This window comes from Xenopus tropicalis, chromosome 6, assembly GCF_000004195.4.
Source record: "Xenopus tropicalis strain Nigerian chromosome 6, UCB_Xtro_10.0, whole genome shotgun sequence".
Taxonomy (NCBI): Eukaryota; Metazoa; Chordata; class Amphibia; order Anura; family Pipidae; genus Xenopus; species Xenopus tropicalis.
The window spans coordinates 143,542,580-143,560,318 of NC_030682.2; the positions used below are offsets into that span (position 1 = coordinate 143,542,580).

General features: G+C 40.5%; 2 protein-coding genes across 4 annotated transcripts in view; one reads left to right on the forward strand and one right to left on the reverse strand.

Moving 5' to 3' along the window:
- The window catches only part of tg (thyroglobulin), a 154,201-nt gene that overhangs the window by 120,395 nt on the left and 16,067 nt on the right, over positions 1 to 17,739 (forward strand). The window contains 2 exon segments of the mRNA NM_001329557.1: positions 15,388 to 15,549; positions 15,752 to 15,919. Coding sequence (NP_001316486.1) covers positions 15,388 to 15,549; positions 15,752 to 15,919 — 330 coding nt within the window.
- sla (Src like adaptor) overlaps positions 1 to 17,739 on the reverse strand; it is an 87,551-nt gene that overhangs the window by 26,397 nt on the left and 43,415 nt on the right. The gene's annotated exons all lie outside the window — the stretch shown is intronic.

Here is a 17,739-nt window from a genome sequence, read left to right on the forward strand (position 1 = left end):
AACAAGATTTCCTACCAAATAAAGCCCCCTGTAAGCTGATAGGGTGCATAGAGGCCCCTAATAGCCAATCACAGCCCTTATTTGGCTCCTCCATGAACTTTAATGGTGCTTTTGTTTCTCCCCAAGTCTTTTTACATTTGACTGTGGCTCATGAGTAAGAAAGGCTGGGGCCCCTGCCATAAATGGTACATGTTGTTGCCCAAGGGATACTAGGTATTGTATGGGGGGGGGGTAGGTAAGAGTGATCAGTTGGTGCAGGTTAGTGATAAGCTTAGTTGAAACATTTGTGAAACGCAACTATTTTGACGCTCGCAATGTTTTTTGCCGTGACCGCAACATTTTTCTCTTGACCACAACATTTTTGATGCGACCATGACATTTTTTACACCACTGTGACTTTTTTAGCCATGACCGCAATACCGAAATGCTGAATTTTGCTGCAAATCCATGCCTGCCTAAAAAATTCGCTCATCACTAGTGTTGGGTAGAGTGTAATAGCTCCAGGGATTGTTGGTTGTGATCTTTTCTTATTCTTGGGTTGGAAGCGATCCAGTAAATGTTTTATGATTGGGATTCTATCTTTTCCATGTTTTCCAATTGTTGCGTTCGTCCATTTTCACCAGCCATTCTATCAAGGTTGTTGGTTTTGTGTCAACAGAGGGTCTTTAATTGTGTTACTGTATATACTCGAGTATAAGCCTAGTTTTTCAGCACCCAAAATGTGCTGAAAAAGTCCCCCTCGGCTTATACTCGAGTCTGGTGCCATAATGGCCCACTTTCTTTACCAGGTAGCTTCTTTAATATGATTTTTTTTTTAAACCCCAAAAGTCTGCTTGCCCCTTTAGTTTGCTGTGCCACATTTTTTTTAATCTTTAAGCCTGAACTGTGCCCTTCTCTCTATGCTCTAGCCACAGGCAGCCTTCTATAGACTCTGGCTGCAACTTTTTCACCTCCAGTTGTTTCATCTACTTTTCCCATTCTGCACTAGACATTGCACTTTATATTCTATATAAAATATATATAGTTTTGAAGGATTTTAACTCTTTGTGTTTTAGCTTGGTTACTGATTGAGCTAAGGGGGTAGTACTCTTAAGGTATCATTGCTAATACCATATTGTTTTTGTTGACCCTCTTCTCCACTTACAGAGCTAATTTGCTGTTTTTCTTTGAAATATATATTTAAAAACATATACCCCACTGATGCCTCAATTAATGTAATTTTATTGGTATTTATTTTGATTATTGAAACTTAGCAGTAGCGGCTGCATTTCCCACCCTAGGCTTATACTCGAGTCAATACGTTTTCTTAGGTAAAATTAGGTACCTCGGCTTATATTCGGATCGGCTTATACTCGAGTATATACGGTAATTAATTTTGTTTTCAATGTATATTACATTTCTAACCATGTAAATAATAGGAGGCCTATTAATCAGCTGTGGAAATGTGGAGTTTTTGCCAATTCAGCTGAAGCGTTTTTCTCGATCTTCAGCATAATTCTGAAAAAACTTTACTTGGATAAACAAATACATATAAATTCACAGAAAAAACCCTCCCCAGCAACAAAAACACTTTTTTATAAGTTTTTCTTATCTTTACTACGGAAAAAATGTCTCCATTTTTTACTAACGTCATTATCGCTGGTGGTTTAGGGATAAACCATTTTTGGATTCGACCAAATACCCAACTGGATATGAATCCTAACTTGCAATAGTAATTTGCCCAATTGATAAAAATGCTCGGCTTCAGTGCTGTAAAGCCTTGTGATATTTCAGATACAACTACGTGGAAGATTTAGTTGCTAAAACCACAATTTTGGTTTTCTCTGAGCAAACGCCGGTGTGACTTTGCTTCTCGTAGTGCAATTCACTTCCTTGAGATAAAATGATCACGTTAAACATGTTAGTAATAAGCTAAATATAAACTCCAGCTTTATAATTGTAAATAAACACGGGCAGGTCATTCTTACGCTGCCAATAATAAACCACATTCAAATAATTATACTTACATTCAAAACAGCAAAGTCTGTTGGGGGTCACGGAAAACTCGCTAAAATATAATTTGGTCAGCTGATGCGTTCAGAGGAAATTGGTGCAATGTGGTTGTCTGTGAGTGTACAGTCAACTGATCAGGAAGATTTCTACATCCTAAAATGTTTTATTAGGGGCTAGATAAGGGCTAGTAGATCCTTTCTGTAATAATTCTGTATTTGCACTTTGCCAGATGGCCAAATTCATTGTCATTGCCCTTCCCAGAATGCCATATCTGGTTGTAAACCCACTTTTACCCTCTAGTCATTATATTGCTTCCATGCTTGGGGCCCTGACTGTAGTGTGCTCGCATTGGAGCACGGTGCATCTAATGTACAGGTATAGGACTCATTATCCAGAATGCTCAGGACCAAGGCTATTCCGGATAAGGGGTCTTTCTGTAATTTGGAACTCCATACCTTGGAAGTCTACTAAAAAATCCATAAAACATTAATTAAACCCAATAGGGCTGTTCTGCCCCAATAAGGGGTAATTATATCTTAGTTGGGATCAAGAACAGGTACTGTTTTATTATTACAGAGAAAAGGGAATCATTTAACCATTAAATAAACCCAATAGGGCTGTTCTGCCCCCAATAAGGGGTAATTATATCTTAGTTGGGATCAAGTACAGGTACTGTTTTATTATTACAGAGAAAAGGGAATCATTTAACCATTAAATAAACCCAATAGGGCTGTTCTGCCCCAATAAGGGGTAATTATATCTTAGTTGGGATCAAGTACAGGTACTGTTTTATTATTACAGAGAAAAGGGAATCATTTAACCATTAAATAAACCCAATAGGGCTGTTCTGCCCCCAATAAGGGGTAATTATATCTTAGTTGGGATCAAGTACAGGTACTGTTTTATTATTACAGAGAAAAGGGAATCATTTAACCATGAAATAAACCCAATAGGGCTGTTCTGCCCCAATAAGAGGGTTTATACTAAGGAGTGGGCAATTGACTATACTACACTATCTCATTGTGACATTTTTCCTTAGAAAATGAACAGGTTCACATTTGGGTGCTCCCCTCTCCATGCAATACCATGCCGCACAGAGGAGCACAATTATCTCACACCAGTGAGGAAATCTGTCTCGCTCTCGCTTCCCCTAATTACAAATGGATTATTCTTGGCAGTTCTCCTCCGTCCCTTCCCGTTTCAGAATGGGGCACCGCATACGTTTCCCTGTTGGTTACACTTCCTTGTTGTTGGGCTGAGGGCTTGTTCACTGTGTGCATAGAGGGTGCGAGGATGAGCCTTAAAAAGATTTTCTTTCCTTCCCTGTCTCTACGGCAATGGTGAAGGATCAGTGGGTAGCGACTATAGTGCCCGTGGGCATATTTCTAGCAGAACGCACCCATGTGTGCGTATATACAGGTTCAGATACCAAAAGTGCACCCTAACTAAGCACCCAAAATTGATACAGAAGAAGGTAAAAAATCTCCCATAGACTAGCAATCAGTTCACTGTTACCCTTGGAAGAAACCAATCTTCTGATGGCAAAAAATCCTCTTTTGACCTCTTTCCATCCCATAAGGAAAAAAAATAATTTTTTTCTACTGAACCTACTGACTGTAAGTATTTGTACATGTGATCATGTCCCCTCTATGGAGCCCCCTTTCTTGGAAAGGTATCAGCACTTTTTTGAATGTTTGTTCCTTTGCCTTTTCTTGTACAAACTTGGCCAAAACCGAGACTCCCACTTTATGTTTGAAATAGGTGGATAAAATGGAGATTTCACCCTAATGTGTACAATATTTTTAATAAGGCTCATTTATGCTCGCAAGCGTAGTGGGCAACTTGTGTCAAAATGCACTCCTTGCTTTTCTTTATAGTTGCTGCGCAGTCCTTCCTACCTTCAGGTCCAAACTGAGTGCCGTTGCGTCTATTGATGAATGGGAACCCTGGAGTTACCGCCACCTCCAGACCAGGTAGTAGCTCCAGGGTTCCCTCAGTGCCTTGTGTCAATTGGCGCAATTGCACCTGATTTGCTCCAAAGTGCATTCATAGTTGATTTTTGTTGCATTGGATGGAATTACAGTAGGTGAAGAATAATTTTGCTAAGAGAATTGCCAGGTTTGTGTCCGCAATGACACTGGAATTCTGGGAAAAAGCACTACATTGTGGGAAAAAAGGAAATTGTGCTTGAAAATAAGCTCTTATGTCTTTTGACTGGTGCAGGACACCCCGTTATATGTATTGTATTGTCTTCTAGAGATTAAATATAGGGGCATATTTATTATAGTGTGTAAGCCAACATCACTGGTGATGTTACCCATAGCAACCAATCAGGTCTTTGCTTTAGTTTTCTAACTTGTAGGTGAATGTTTAATTCTAATTGCTGATTGGTAACTGGGGATTTTGGCTTACACACTATAATAAATATGCCCCAGAGTATTAATTTCTAGCCCCATAGTTGGATGGTGATTTTTTTTGTTTGGGGAGGCTAAAGATGGGCCATACATAGACTGACCTAAAGCTAATGTGAGACTTAGTGGATTCGTTACTGGCTCCCTCTTGCGCAGTCCTTCCTACTTTCAGGTCCAAACTGAGTGCTCCCTCTTGCGGTTCCCACTAACTTCTAAATTGTACCTCGGGGTGCCAAATATAGGCTGCTATTAGCTATAGGTAGCCCCCAATACCCTACAGGAGGCTCTGTTTGGCAGTACACATGGTCTTTATGCCTCCAAAACTTGCCTCCAAGTAAGAAATTCAGAAATAATCACCTGCTTTGAGGCCACTGAGAGCAACATCCAAGGGGTTGGGGAGCAACATGTTACCCCTGAGCCACTGGTTGGGGATCACTGCTTTAGAACATATACAATATAGTACCTGTTGGAGTGGGATGAAATCAGTAGCAAAATGTCTGTTGGTGAAGTTCTAAGGTCAACTTTCTGCAGTTCCTTCATTTCAGCACTCTGATTGGAGAAGCCGCAAAAAGAAAGATCCAATCAGAGTGCAGCAGAACTGGAGCTTGCAGGATTGCCAGAAGATTCCAGAGCAGTGTAACTCAGCAGATTTGGGGAGGCTTAGCCTTAATGAAAATCCACCCATGTCTAGCCCCCACGTGTGATAGGGAATCATCATAGATTGAAGAGAGTTTGTCAAATGGGGGGGGGGGGGGGGGGTTCTTTATCTCCTCTTTTTAATCTGCTTTAGTAGTGGTAGTATGAGGCTTGTTATAAAATAAAGATCAGTGGAAAATTTATATCCAACCTGTGAAATGACACGACTTTGTGCAAACTTTCCACTAATCGCAGACCGCTAACCACTGCCGTTTGTGCCTGAGAGAGAGTCTTTCTATAGGTCTCAGAAGAAGAGAGATTCATGAGCTCAGTTAATGAGAGAGGAAGTACCTTCACATCTCCATTTATCAACCAACTTTGCATTCATGCAAAAATAGATCCTGTGAGCTACAAATGGGTAGATGTGTGTCGGGAGTCCAAAGGTTCTGTGTGTTTGTAGCAGCGAGTGGTGTGGGGAAATGTTTCTCTTACTACCAGGAGTTCCAGAGAACTAGGGTTTCCATCGCTGCAAGTTGTTTGATAGGTGTTTCTCATAATGTCAAGAGTTCAAGGGAATTTCATAACTGCAGGTGGTTTTATATAATATCATCAAGAGTTCAAGGGAACTTTATAACTGCAGGTGGTTCCATGCTATTATAATATCATCAAGAGTTCAAGGGAACTTTATAACTGCAGGTGGTTCCATGCTATTATAATATCATCAAGAGTTCAAGGGAACAGGGTGTTCCTCATGTTAGCATTAAAGAGTTCAAAAGAACTGGGGGGAAACCCCCTTTGTCAAGCATACAGATTGGTGCAAGTGAAGTCAATTTAAACACAATTCATTTAGATAATTATCATCATTAATTGACAAGGACATATTATTAACCCAAAAAGTCTAAAATGGGTTAATTCATCTCATACCACAGTACAACAAGTACATTACTATTGTGACTGCCCGGTGTCTGGGATAACAGCACAACACAGTTTCCATAGACTGACGCCCCACTGTGAGCTGTGAGCACTCTCCATGTGTAGAGACCCATTATTGACATTTGAGCCTTCTTGCCAACCGTAGGTCTAAAACCACTATATGCTAAATGCCCCATTTCAACAAAGGGGTGTAACCATATAAATAGTAGCACTACTGGCCAGGCTCATCTATGGTTTCTTGATCAGTTCCAGTCTGAAATGAAGCAGCTATTGATTCAACCAAACTCCCAAGGGTGTAATCCAACCACTTGCCCAAGGTCTATGTGACTAAACGCTCCCCGCTGATATAACAAGTGGGGTTCCGGCACAAACTGGCTGCACAAACTCCCTTGGTTGTGTAATTATACAGACTAATTATGTAGACAAAGAACGTCAGTGGGTGGTGCCAATGCTCTTACATCAGATGCCCCTCACTCCCATAGACACGGAGCCTATTGCGCGCTTTCATCGTTTTCAGTCACATGAACATTCTGTACTTGTGTACATTTTACTTCCCCTTACATTACTGAAAATGATTAGGAAATAGCAAATGAATATGTCTATTTTGACATCTAAATTTAACAATTCTAGTAATTTTTCCAAGTGAGCTTACAGAATGTTCAGCCAATAATCACAGGCAGGTTTATCAAAATGTGAATTTACAGCTTAATACATAAACACTCGCCCACATTCTGTTCATGAGTGAATTTTTTCGTCAGGGATGAATTTACAGAAAATCCACCTTTTGCCATTGGTGAATTGCTTTTGTGAAACTGCCGCTAAAATTTGCTACGGAAAAAAAAAAGAAGTCATAGACTTCATTATAAGCAAATAATTCTAATTTTTGTAAATTATTTCCTTTTTCTTTGTAATAATAAAACAGTACCTGTACTTGATCCCAACTAAGATATAATTACCCCTTATTGGGGCAGAACAGCCCTATTGGGTTTATTTAATGGTTAAATGATTCCCTTTTCTCTGTAATAATAAAACAGTACCTGTACTTGATCCCAACTAAGATATAATTACCCCTTATTGGGGGCAGAACAGCCCTATTGGGTTTATTTCATGGTTAAATGATTCCCTTTTCTCTGTAATAATAAAACAGTACCTGTACTTGATCCCAACTAAGATATAATTACCCCTTATTGGGGTAGAACAGCCCTATTGGGTTTATTTCATGGTTAAATGATTCCCTTTTCTCTGTAATAATAAAACAGTACCTGTACTTGATCCCAACTAAGATATAATTACCTCTTATTGGGGGCAGAACAGCCCTATTGGGTTTATTTAATGGTTAAATGATTCCCTTTTCTCTGTAATAATAAAACAGTACCTGTACTTGATCCCAACTAAGATATAATTACCCCTTATTGGGGCAGAACAGCCCTATTGGGTTTATTTAATGGTTAAATGATTCCCTTTTCTCTGTAATAATAAAACAGTACCTGTACTTGATCCCAACTAAGATATAATTACCCCTTATTGGGGGCAGAACAGCCCTATTGGGTTTATTTAATGGTTAAATGATTCCCTTTTCTCTGTAATAATAAAACAGTACCTGTACTTGATCCCAACTAAGATATAATTACCCCTTATTGGGGCAGAACAGCCCTATTGGGTTTATTTAATGGTTAAATGATTCCCTTTTCTCTGTAATAATAAAACAGTACCTGTACTTGATCCCAACTAAGATATAATTACCCCTTATTGGGGGCAGAACAGCCCTATTGGGTTTATTTAATGGTTAAATGATTCCCTTTTCTCTGTAATAATAAAACAGTACCTGTACTTGATCCCTGTACAATCCCCACCCCTGAGTATTGTATGGCTGCGATACTGAGATGTATATACTCACTGTTGCTGTCACAATACCAGTTATGGAAAACCAATAAACATCTATTTCAACATTTACCCAGGTAAAGAACCTTTTAATTTTGACCCAGTTAATCCCTTAATGAGTTTCTTTCTAAATCTCAAAGTTGTTTGTGAAACTGAACGTAAAGAGGAATGTGGGGCCTCTGGCAATGTGCAGGCTAATGCATTTCCAAGTGAAATTGTTTAGATAAGAACGACAGGGACCAGGGAATTACCATTTAGGTCAGTGTATGGGCAACCCACTAGCTGAGCTGGAAATTGCACAGGTGTCAAATCACTAACATTTGCCCCATATGCTATTTGCCTTATGGTTAAAGGGGAACTCCACCCAAACACAACTTAAGCTTTTTTCAAGCAATATACATCAATTTTTGTGATTGTTAATGTAATAATCTGGTTTGGAACAGTTCCCTAAGCCCCGCCCCCTGTTCCCTAAGCCCTGCCCCATGTTCCCCAAGCCCTGCCCCATGTTCCCCTGCTGATCTGGCTGACTACTTTGTGACTCAAATAAAATGTAACAGTAGTCGCCTGTCCCTCAGCCTGCCTCCTCCCAATCCCACAATTCCCTGCTGCACACGTGATGTCAATAAGGAACATTCCAGTGCAATGCATTGTGGGTTATGTAGTTCCTGCATGCTGTCTGTAAGCTGTGGGGAAGTTGTTACAATGTGTAACATCAGTGTTTTAGTCCCTCCTCCCCTGCCAGGATTTCAAATGATGCAGAAAGAGTAGAACTGTTTTGCAGCTGGATTTCAGCATATAAAAATGGGATTTATTCCTACTGTTTGAAGGAACAGATTACAGTGATAGGGATATTAGGGGTTTCTGGGTTGTTTGGGGTTTTTTAATGGCATGGCACTAACCCTAGAGTAGAAAACTGTAATTTCCATAGTGATATTTTTGATGGGTCAGGACTGCGGGGTAATGACCCTGATTAAAGTCCCATTAGTGATATATGCTAGTGCTAGACTAGATTAGAACCAACGCCATAGGCTCATGGAGACATAAAGATACCTTGGAACTACAGGGAGTCCAGGAAAATATTGTTCATTTTGTAAAGGTGAAATTTGATCTTTATTATAAAGAATGTCTGGCCAAGTGGGGATTGTGTGACCTGGAGATGAGGAGTTTAATGGGGGTATGATCTCTGTGTATCTTTATATGGACTCCCTATTCACTTTATTTATCTGTGTATCTGCAACGTGGACCTGACTTCTCCTTTCTACTGAATACGTTAGACATCCTTTCCCAACACTCCGTCCGTATCTCGAGACTCTCCCATTCGTGGTTTTGGTTAAATAACACTGATGTGAAATTTATATAACCTGACATTTTTTTTTACTATTACCCGTATATACTCGACTATAAGCCGATCCGAATATAAGCCGAGGTACCTAATTTTACCTAAGAAAACTGGAAAAACGTATTGACTCGAGTATAAGCCTAGGGTGGGAAATGTAGCAGCTACTGCTAAGTTTCATCAAAATAAAAAACAATAAAATTACATTAAATGAGGCATCAGTGGGGTATATGTTTTTAAATATTTATTTCAAATAAAAACTGTAAACTAGCTGTGTAAGTGAAGGGTCAACAAAAACAATTGTTTTATCAACAATGATACCTTAAGAGTACTCAGCAACCAAGCTAAAACACACTATATATAGATTATATAGAATATAAAGTGCAATGTCTAGTGCAGAATGGGACAGGTGAGGATGGTAGATGAAGATAAATTTGGGAGCGGGCCAGGGCACTGGAGGGTCTGGGTGCGGGGGGCCTAATTTGCACACAAAGGACAAAGGGTGCTAGTCTGGAGGGACCCATGGCACCCGACTCGAGTATAAGCCGAGGGTGACTTTTTCAGCACATTTTGGATGCTGAAAAACTAGGCTTATACTCGAGTATATACAGTATATAAATGTAAAACTCTTTTCATTTCAAGCAATAATAATAATTTCTTAGTTCCGCCATCTTTTATCTGTCAGAGATTATTATTATTATCACATATTTATGAAGCACCAACAGATTCCATGGCACTGTATAGCAGTAGGGAGGTACAAATAGAGCTGACGGGGATGTTTAATGAATCTGCTCCAAGTTCTAAGCAATACTTTGGGGGCTTTCATTTCCTGATGTGATTGGCCGCTGAAACACCTCTCTTTAATCCAAACAGCACATATATTTTTGCTCAGAAAGGAAAATACTATTTTTAACTTGACTAATATGTAGAACTCCGTGTTAGAATTTATCATAGTTTCCATAATAACTAACCAGCATGGCACAATGGGATGCTTAATATCCAGGCTTAATTTAATCTTACAGTATGAATTACTCATATAAAATATATTGTTTATAAGTCTATAATTGTGTTTTTACAATAGCAATAATTATACACCAATGAATGATAATGATAATGCCCCTAGTGATAATGGCAATATCTATACAAATATAAGGTAAATTCGCTTTAGCGTTAAACTCTGATTATGAAGGATGGTCCGTACCAATCAATTAGTTGAGGTCCGGGTGTGGAAACTTCGAACCTTTCACCAATACTACAATGAAACGCAGAGATCAACATAGATAAGTCAAATCAAGTAGGTCACCGGAATCCCTGGTTGGTCCGGGTTCTCGGGGCCCCGTAGCTGTGGGGAGAAAATCCAAACGTGAAGAACACCAAGCGCTCCGGACTCAGGGGTTTCGCTTAAAAGCAGGTTTTTATTGTTGTTCCATTTAAAAGATTAACGCGTTTGAGTAAGTGCCTATGAGTAAGTACGCACGCGCACGAAACGTGTTAGGCGTTTAATCTTTTAAATGGAACAACAATAAAAACCTGCTTTTAAGCGAAACCCCTGAGTCCGGAGCGCTTGGTGTTCTTCACGCTTGGATTTGGATTTTTACAATAGCAGTTGCCTAATTTCCTAGTCCCGTTGGGCTACCCAGAGAGCCAGCTTCTACTGAGATGATTTATTCTTGGGGGGGGGGGGGGGGGGTGCAGTGGAATGATTTTATTTCAGACTGGAGGCCACACAGGGACCCTTTTATTCCAGAGTCTGAAGTAGCAATGTGACATCTCATGTGCCACAATATCGAGGGGACATTGCCAATACGCCCCTCTCACTCCTCTGCCAGCACCTTTACGCTTTCTTCCTCTGACACTGTGCCCATGGCTTCTTAATCAAACAAAGAGTAGGGATGGGGCTATAGGCAGGATAGGTACATTCTTATAGTCCTACTGCCCCCTACCATTGTGCCCTAGGCCTTGCGTGCCTCTTCTGCCTACCCCTATTGTCAGCCCTGGGGTCCTCATCACTGCATAGTTGGCTTATGTTATTGCAGTTGCCCTAGACCTGTGAAAGCTTAATTCTAATTGGCTGATCGCAAATATTCTAGTCTAAGAACTTAATGACACAATTAAATCTGTGCTGGATATAAAGTCTGATTACTCTTCATTTATATAATCAATAGGACAGGGACCCCCAACCTTTCTTACTGGTGAGTCACAGTCAAATCTAAAAAGACTTGGAGAGCAACACAAACATCATAAAACATTATGGGGGTGCCAAATAAGGGCTGTGATTGGCTATTAAGTAGCCTCTATGCAGAATCTCAACTTACAGGAGACTTTGTTTGGTAGTACCTTTTGTTTTTATGCAACCAAAACTTGCCACCGAACCAGGAATTAAAAAAAAAACACCTGCTTTGGGGCACTGAGAGCAACATCCAAGGGGTTGGTGAGCAACATGTTGTCCCTGAGCCACTGGTTGGGGATGACTACAATAGGAGATCAATTGCTAGGATGCCAAGTGTCTATACCTGCACTAACAATCGGAGGGGTCATTTATTAACCACATGGCAGGGTGCAAGATGCAAGAAACACCCGCAGTGCACCATGTGTTTTTGCACTTTGTACCTTGCCCGACACGTTTTAAACACTACTGCAGGTCTCTGTGCTCTGCACCTGATTTCCAACCCAGCAGTAGGTGCAGAGCTCAGCCAGACCCCTGTGCAAGTGTTTTTAGAATTAGCACTAAGGGCCGCACTTTGGCCTTTGCATTTGGGGTTTATAAATTACCACCTGGTCTCATTCATTGGGTATCAGCCCCTTGTATTCTCTAAGACAGTGATCCCCAACCAGTGGCTCAGGGTAACATGTTGCTCCCCAACCCCTTGGATGTTGCTCTCAGTGCCCCCAAACCAGGGAGTTATTTTTGAATTCCTGACTTGGGGGCAAGTAAAAACAAGATTTCCTACCAAATAAAGCCCCTGTAAGCTGATAGGGTGCATAGAGGCCCCTAATAGCCAATCACAGCCCTTATTTGGCTCCTCCATGAACTTTTATGGTGCTTGTGTTGCTCCCGAAGTCATTTTACATTTGACTGTGGCTCACGAGTAAGAAAGGTTGGGGATCCCTGCTCTAAGGGGTAAACTGATAGCTCACCAGGTACCTGTGCATAGAAATAATGTCAAAATTCAGGAAGGAAAATGCATCATGAATGTGCAACAAAAATGCACATAATAACATGGGAAAATGTTTCTTTGACCCTAGAAACTAAAAATAGTGAATGAGATGTATGTTTCCAATAATCCAACAGTTTAACCATCTAACTGTCTAATCACATGGCTTGTATAAATAAGATTCTCATAGAAAACAATGGCTAAACAGTGTGCTGGATCCAACTGTAGGGTTTCCTAATACATTGGCTTCCCCTATTGAGACTCGCCTCTCTCAGTGCGTGTTGCTCAGATAGGAGTTGCCGTGCATGCTGGGTACATGGTAACCAACCCTCAGTGTTTGCTGCCTCTATGGAGAACTCAAGAAACCCCAAACTTCCTGAGCACATCTCCTATCAGAGCCCGCAGCTGGAGGAAGTGGCTAATTCTGAAGAAAACAGAAGAGCTAATTTTATAGGGATTTTATCATGAATTAACATTTTCTCGGCTGGAGGGGGCTTACTAATGAAATATACCAAAATGCTTACGCCCAAATGTGCTGGGTTGTACGTGGGCAAATTGCTTTATTTTCTGCATCTAACCTTCTTTCAAGAACGTCAGCCAGCTTTATAACCTTCAAAGGACTGTACTATGTTAAATAGTAGCTATTTAGAACGTTACACTGTTAGTAATATAGTCAGTTAGGTTGAAAAAAGACTCACGTTCATCAAGTTCAACCTTAATACCTTAAAAGAAAATTACACCCCCAGAATGAATACGTAACCAACGGACAGTTTATATTATGTTAAGTGGCCTATTAAAGAATCTCCCCAAACTGGAATATATATATCAGTAAATATTGTCCTTTTACATCCTTTCCCTTGAGCCACCATTTAGTGATGGGCTGTGTGCTCCCTCAGAGATCAGCTGACAGGAAGTGATGTAGCGCTAACTGTAACAGGAAGTAGTGTGGGAGCACAAGGCAGAACTCTGCCCATTCATTGGCTGATGGGGCCTAGCATGTATGTGTGCCTTGGCTTGTTTGTGTGCACTGTGACTCCTATGATCCCAGGGGGCGGCCCTTAGTACTTGGCTTTAATTAAAGAGCCCTAATGTGTCCAACATGTTCTCAGGCCCTGGGCAACTCTACATGTTTTTATAGATGTTGATTTAGCAACACAGGGACACCAACAGTCAGATCCTTACTGATCCCCATACGCTGGTAGGGCAATATATAACCAAAATACATTCTGTTGATGAAGCCAGAGTTAGAAGGAGTGTCCTATATCAGTCTCAATTTGCAATTGGTCTGTCTGCCCCATTAGGCGTGCTGCTCAGTCATTGGATCCATATTTGTGGCAGTTTGAGATCTTGGCTTTTCTTTTGTTCCGCCTTTTCCTGTTCAATACCAGCACCTCAACTGACTTCTTGACTTGGGGGTCATTAATGTCACTCAAAACACGGGGGCCCAAAACACGTCTTTGGAAAGATTTGTGAGCTCAGCAAGCGCTGGCATTCAGACCACATTGCAGTTCTTTATCCTGGTTCCAACCATACCGGTGCATTACAAAAGACTTATAACCTTATCAGTGTCATTGTGGGATATACAATATATTAATCCTTAGTGTCAAATAGTGTCCAGTAGGACAGCACTCAGCAATATTGTCTGAAAGGGATCCTACTCGACCCTGGGTCCTGTTATTGAAGTTCTTACTCTGTTGGGGGTTCAGCTGGGGTACTATACTACTATAGCACAGAAATATTCTTGCAAGCTACCCTACACTTCTCTTGCTATCAGACTATCTGGCCTTATCCATAGGGCCCCTTCTCCCCAACTGTGATGGAGGTGCTCCCCTACTTAGTGTCCTCTTCTCACTCCTTAATGGTGTTAATGAAAAAGAGGCCTAAACCTGGTAACACCTCCCCATTTGGAGCCTGAGCCAGGGCAAATTTTCCACATCCGAGTGGGCTCAACTAACCTATATAAGGGTACCCCATAGTAAGCATTGATTAACCCTTTGGGGCCCTAAATATAGTACATGGAAAGCTCATTAATTATATCTACAAAAATTTCCATATAGAATAAACTACTTTCCAATGTTCTATTTATGGTTTCCTCATTTATTTTTGCTGAGTGCTGTAACGGTCTATTTACTTTAACTCTGGAGGCTCATTCTTCCTGTTTCTATAAGTAAACAGTTAATTACACCACAAATACAGGCATACAGTGTAACATACTTATGGCTATTCCTTAAGGAACCCAACTTAGAATTTATAGGGACTCTGGATCTGAAATTAGATATGGCTCAGTCCTTGCTCCATCCAAGACCCAATCAGTTAAAAAGGCCCATATTATCCCCCTTGTAGAAACCAACTAACTGGGTTTGATGTGCTCAGATCCACGATATATGTAACAGACAACACTGAGAGCAGAATCCCACACAGTTGAAAAACACATGAAACTGCCTTCTGGCACTGCAATGCTCTATATATTCTGTTAAGGAGACCTATGTTTACTCCACTTGAGCACTGACAGTCATGCTTCTTACCCTTCCTAAATAACCCCTGTGGTCTTTTCATCTGAATGGGTGCATTTTCTTTGGTGGCTTCTTACTCTCTCATGCCCTCCATCTTGGATTTCTTCTATGGCCATGTCACACTATCCAAGTATGTGCAGCTTGACTCGGAGCCTTGAGGCCAGCAGTGATGAGTAGACGTGTAACATGGCCTGCCCATCATCGCTGCCAGCTTTTCCTCTGAGACCAGGTGTAGTTCTGAGATGCCCACAACCTTAAATCAGTGGGTACCTACAAACACCCTACTTTGCCTGATGATTCTTCAGTGTGACATGGGTGGACAGTAAGCTACTCTTCTAGATCTTGTAGAAAACCACATATAAATGGAATGGGTTGTTGGTACTTTGGTCCTTGATGAGAAAATCTTGGAGAATGTAAGAAAGTTATGAGGAATGACAAGGTGACTGAATATACTTTAAACTGTAAAGATGTCCCCTTGGGGTTCATAAACAGTGACAGGTGGCATTAAGACTATATTCTCTGTTACTTAGGGAGGGTCTGCGTTTTCTCCAATGATGGTCACCAGTGAGAAGAGAGCGAAGGAGCAAGTAGAGTTCTTGGCTGCAGAAGTTGAGTGTTCATCATCAAACAAAGATCTTCTGACCTGCCTTCGAGGGGTGGACGCAGGAGCCTTAAACGCTGCCCAGACAAAGGTCAGCCATTTTGCCCAGGATGCAGCAAATGACACGTCTATATTATTATAAACAGTGTGTTGGATATGATTGTTTCAATTGTGTGACCTACAGTATAACAGACCTTATCATTTTCCTAGTCATAACATATCATTGCTACATAGTTCGAACCCAACACAATAAATTCTTGTTAACTAACATTTATTTTATCTGTGATCCATAGCTGCTGGCTCAAAGAGGCCCGTTTCAAACATGGGGCCCCATTGTGGATAAACTTTATGTCAAAGAGACACCATCTAGGATGTTGAGGCAGAAGAAGTTTCAGAAAATAGACCTTCTGACTGGAAGTTCTGAGCTAGATGGCTTAATCAGCCGTGCTAAAGCTATCAAAGTAAGTTTTTGCTACTGCAGCACAACTTATCCAACCCTATACGATTTGTGCTGTATTGAAGGAGTATTATATGATCACAAAGAAGATCATTGTGGTTTATGGTTGTAATATTGTTCATTTGTTGAATTTGTGCAATAGTCACATTGCATGATACTTCATTCCATTTCTTATTCCCTTTCTTTCTCCTTTCCTTCCTTCCTCCCTTACTTTCTTCCTTCCTTCCTTTTTTCTTTTTCTTTCTTCTTATTTTTCTTTCTTCTTTTTTTTACTTTCTTCTTTTTTTTTCTTTCTTGGAAAAAGAAACTACTGGTAAATAAAGCATTCCCTCCCTTCCTTCCTTTCTTTCTTCCTTCCTTTCTTCCTCCTTTCCTTCCTTCCTTTCCTCCTCCTTTCCTTCCTTCCTTCCTCCCTTCCTTCCTTCTTTCCTTCCTTTCTCCCTCCCTTCTTTCTTTCCTTCCTTCCTTTCTTCCTTCCTTCCTTTTTTCTTTTTCTTTCTTCTTATTTTTCTTTCTTCTTTTTTTTACTTCTTTTTTTTTTCTTTCTTGGAAAAAGAAACTACTGGTAAATAAAGCATTCCCTCCCTTCCTTCCTTTCTTTCTTTCTTTCTTCCTTCCTTTCTTCCTCCTTCCCTTCCTTCCTTTCCTCCTCCTTCCCTTCCTTCCTTTCCTCCTCCTTCCCTTCCTTTCTTTCCTCCTCCTTTCCTTCCTTCCTCCCTTCCTTTCTCCCTCCCTTCCTTCTTTCCTTCCTTTCTTCCTTCCTTCCTTTTTTCTTTTTCTTTCTTCTTATTTTTCTTTCTTCTTTTTTTTACTTTCTTCTTTTTTTTCCTTTCTTGGAAAAAGAAACTACTGGTAAATAAAGCATTCCCTCCCTTCCTTCCTTCCTTTCTTTCTTTCTTCCTTCCTTTCTTCCTCCTTCCCTTCCTTCCTTTCCTCCTCCTTCCCTTCCTTCCTTTCCTCCTCCTTTCCTTCCTTCCTTTCCTCCTCCTTTCCTTCCTTCCTTTCTCCCTCCCTTCCTTCCTTTCTCCCTCCCTTCCTTCCTTCCTTCCTCCCTTCCTTTCTTCCTTCCTTCCTTTTTTCTTTCTTCTTATTTTTCTTTCTTCTTTTTTTTACTTCTTTTTTTTTCTTTCTTGGAAAAAGAAACTACTGGTAAATAAAGTATTCCCTCCCTTCCTTCCTTTCTTTCTTTCTTCCTTCCTTTCTTCCTTTCTTCCTTCCTTTCTTCCTCCTTCACTTTCTTCCTTTCCTCCTCCTTCCTTCCTTTCCTCCTCCTTTCCTTCCTTCCTCCCTTCCTTTCTCCCTCCCTTCCTTCTCTCCTTCCTTTCTTCCTTCCTTCCTTCCTTTTTTCTTTTTCTTTCTTCTTATTTTTCTTTCTTTTTTTTACTTTCTTCTTTTTTTTCCTTTCTTGGAAAAAGAAACTACTGGTAAATAAAGCATTCCCTCCCTTCCTTCCTTCCTTTCTTTCTTTCTTCCTTCCTTTCTTCCTCCTTCCCTTCCTTCCTTTCCTCCTCCTTCCCTTCCTTCCTTTCCTCCTCCTTTCCTTCCTTCCTTTCCTCCTCCTTTCCTTCCTTCCTCCCTTCCTTTCTCCCTCCCTTCCTTCCTTTCTCCCTCCCTTCCTTCCTCCCTTCCTTTCTTCCTTCCTTCCTTTTTTCTTTTTCTTTCTTCTTATTTTTCTTTCTTCTTTTTTTTACTTCTTTTTTTTTCTTTCTTGGAAAAAGAAACTACTGGTAAATTAAGTATTCCCTCCCTTCCTTCCTTTCTTTCTTTCTTTCTTTCTTTCTTCCTTCCTTTCTTCCTCCTTCCCTTTCTTCCTTTCCTCCTCCT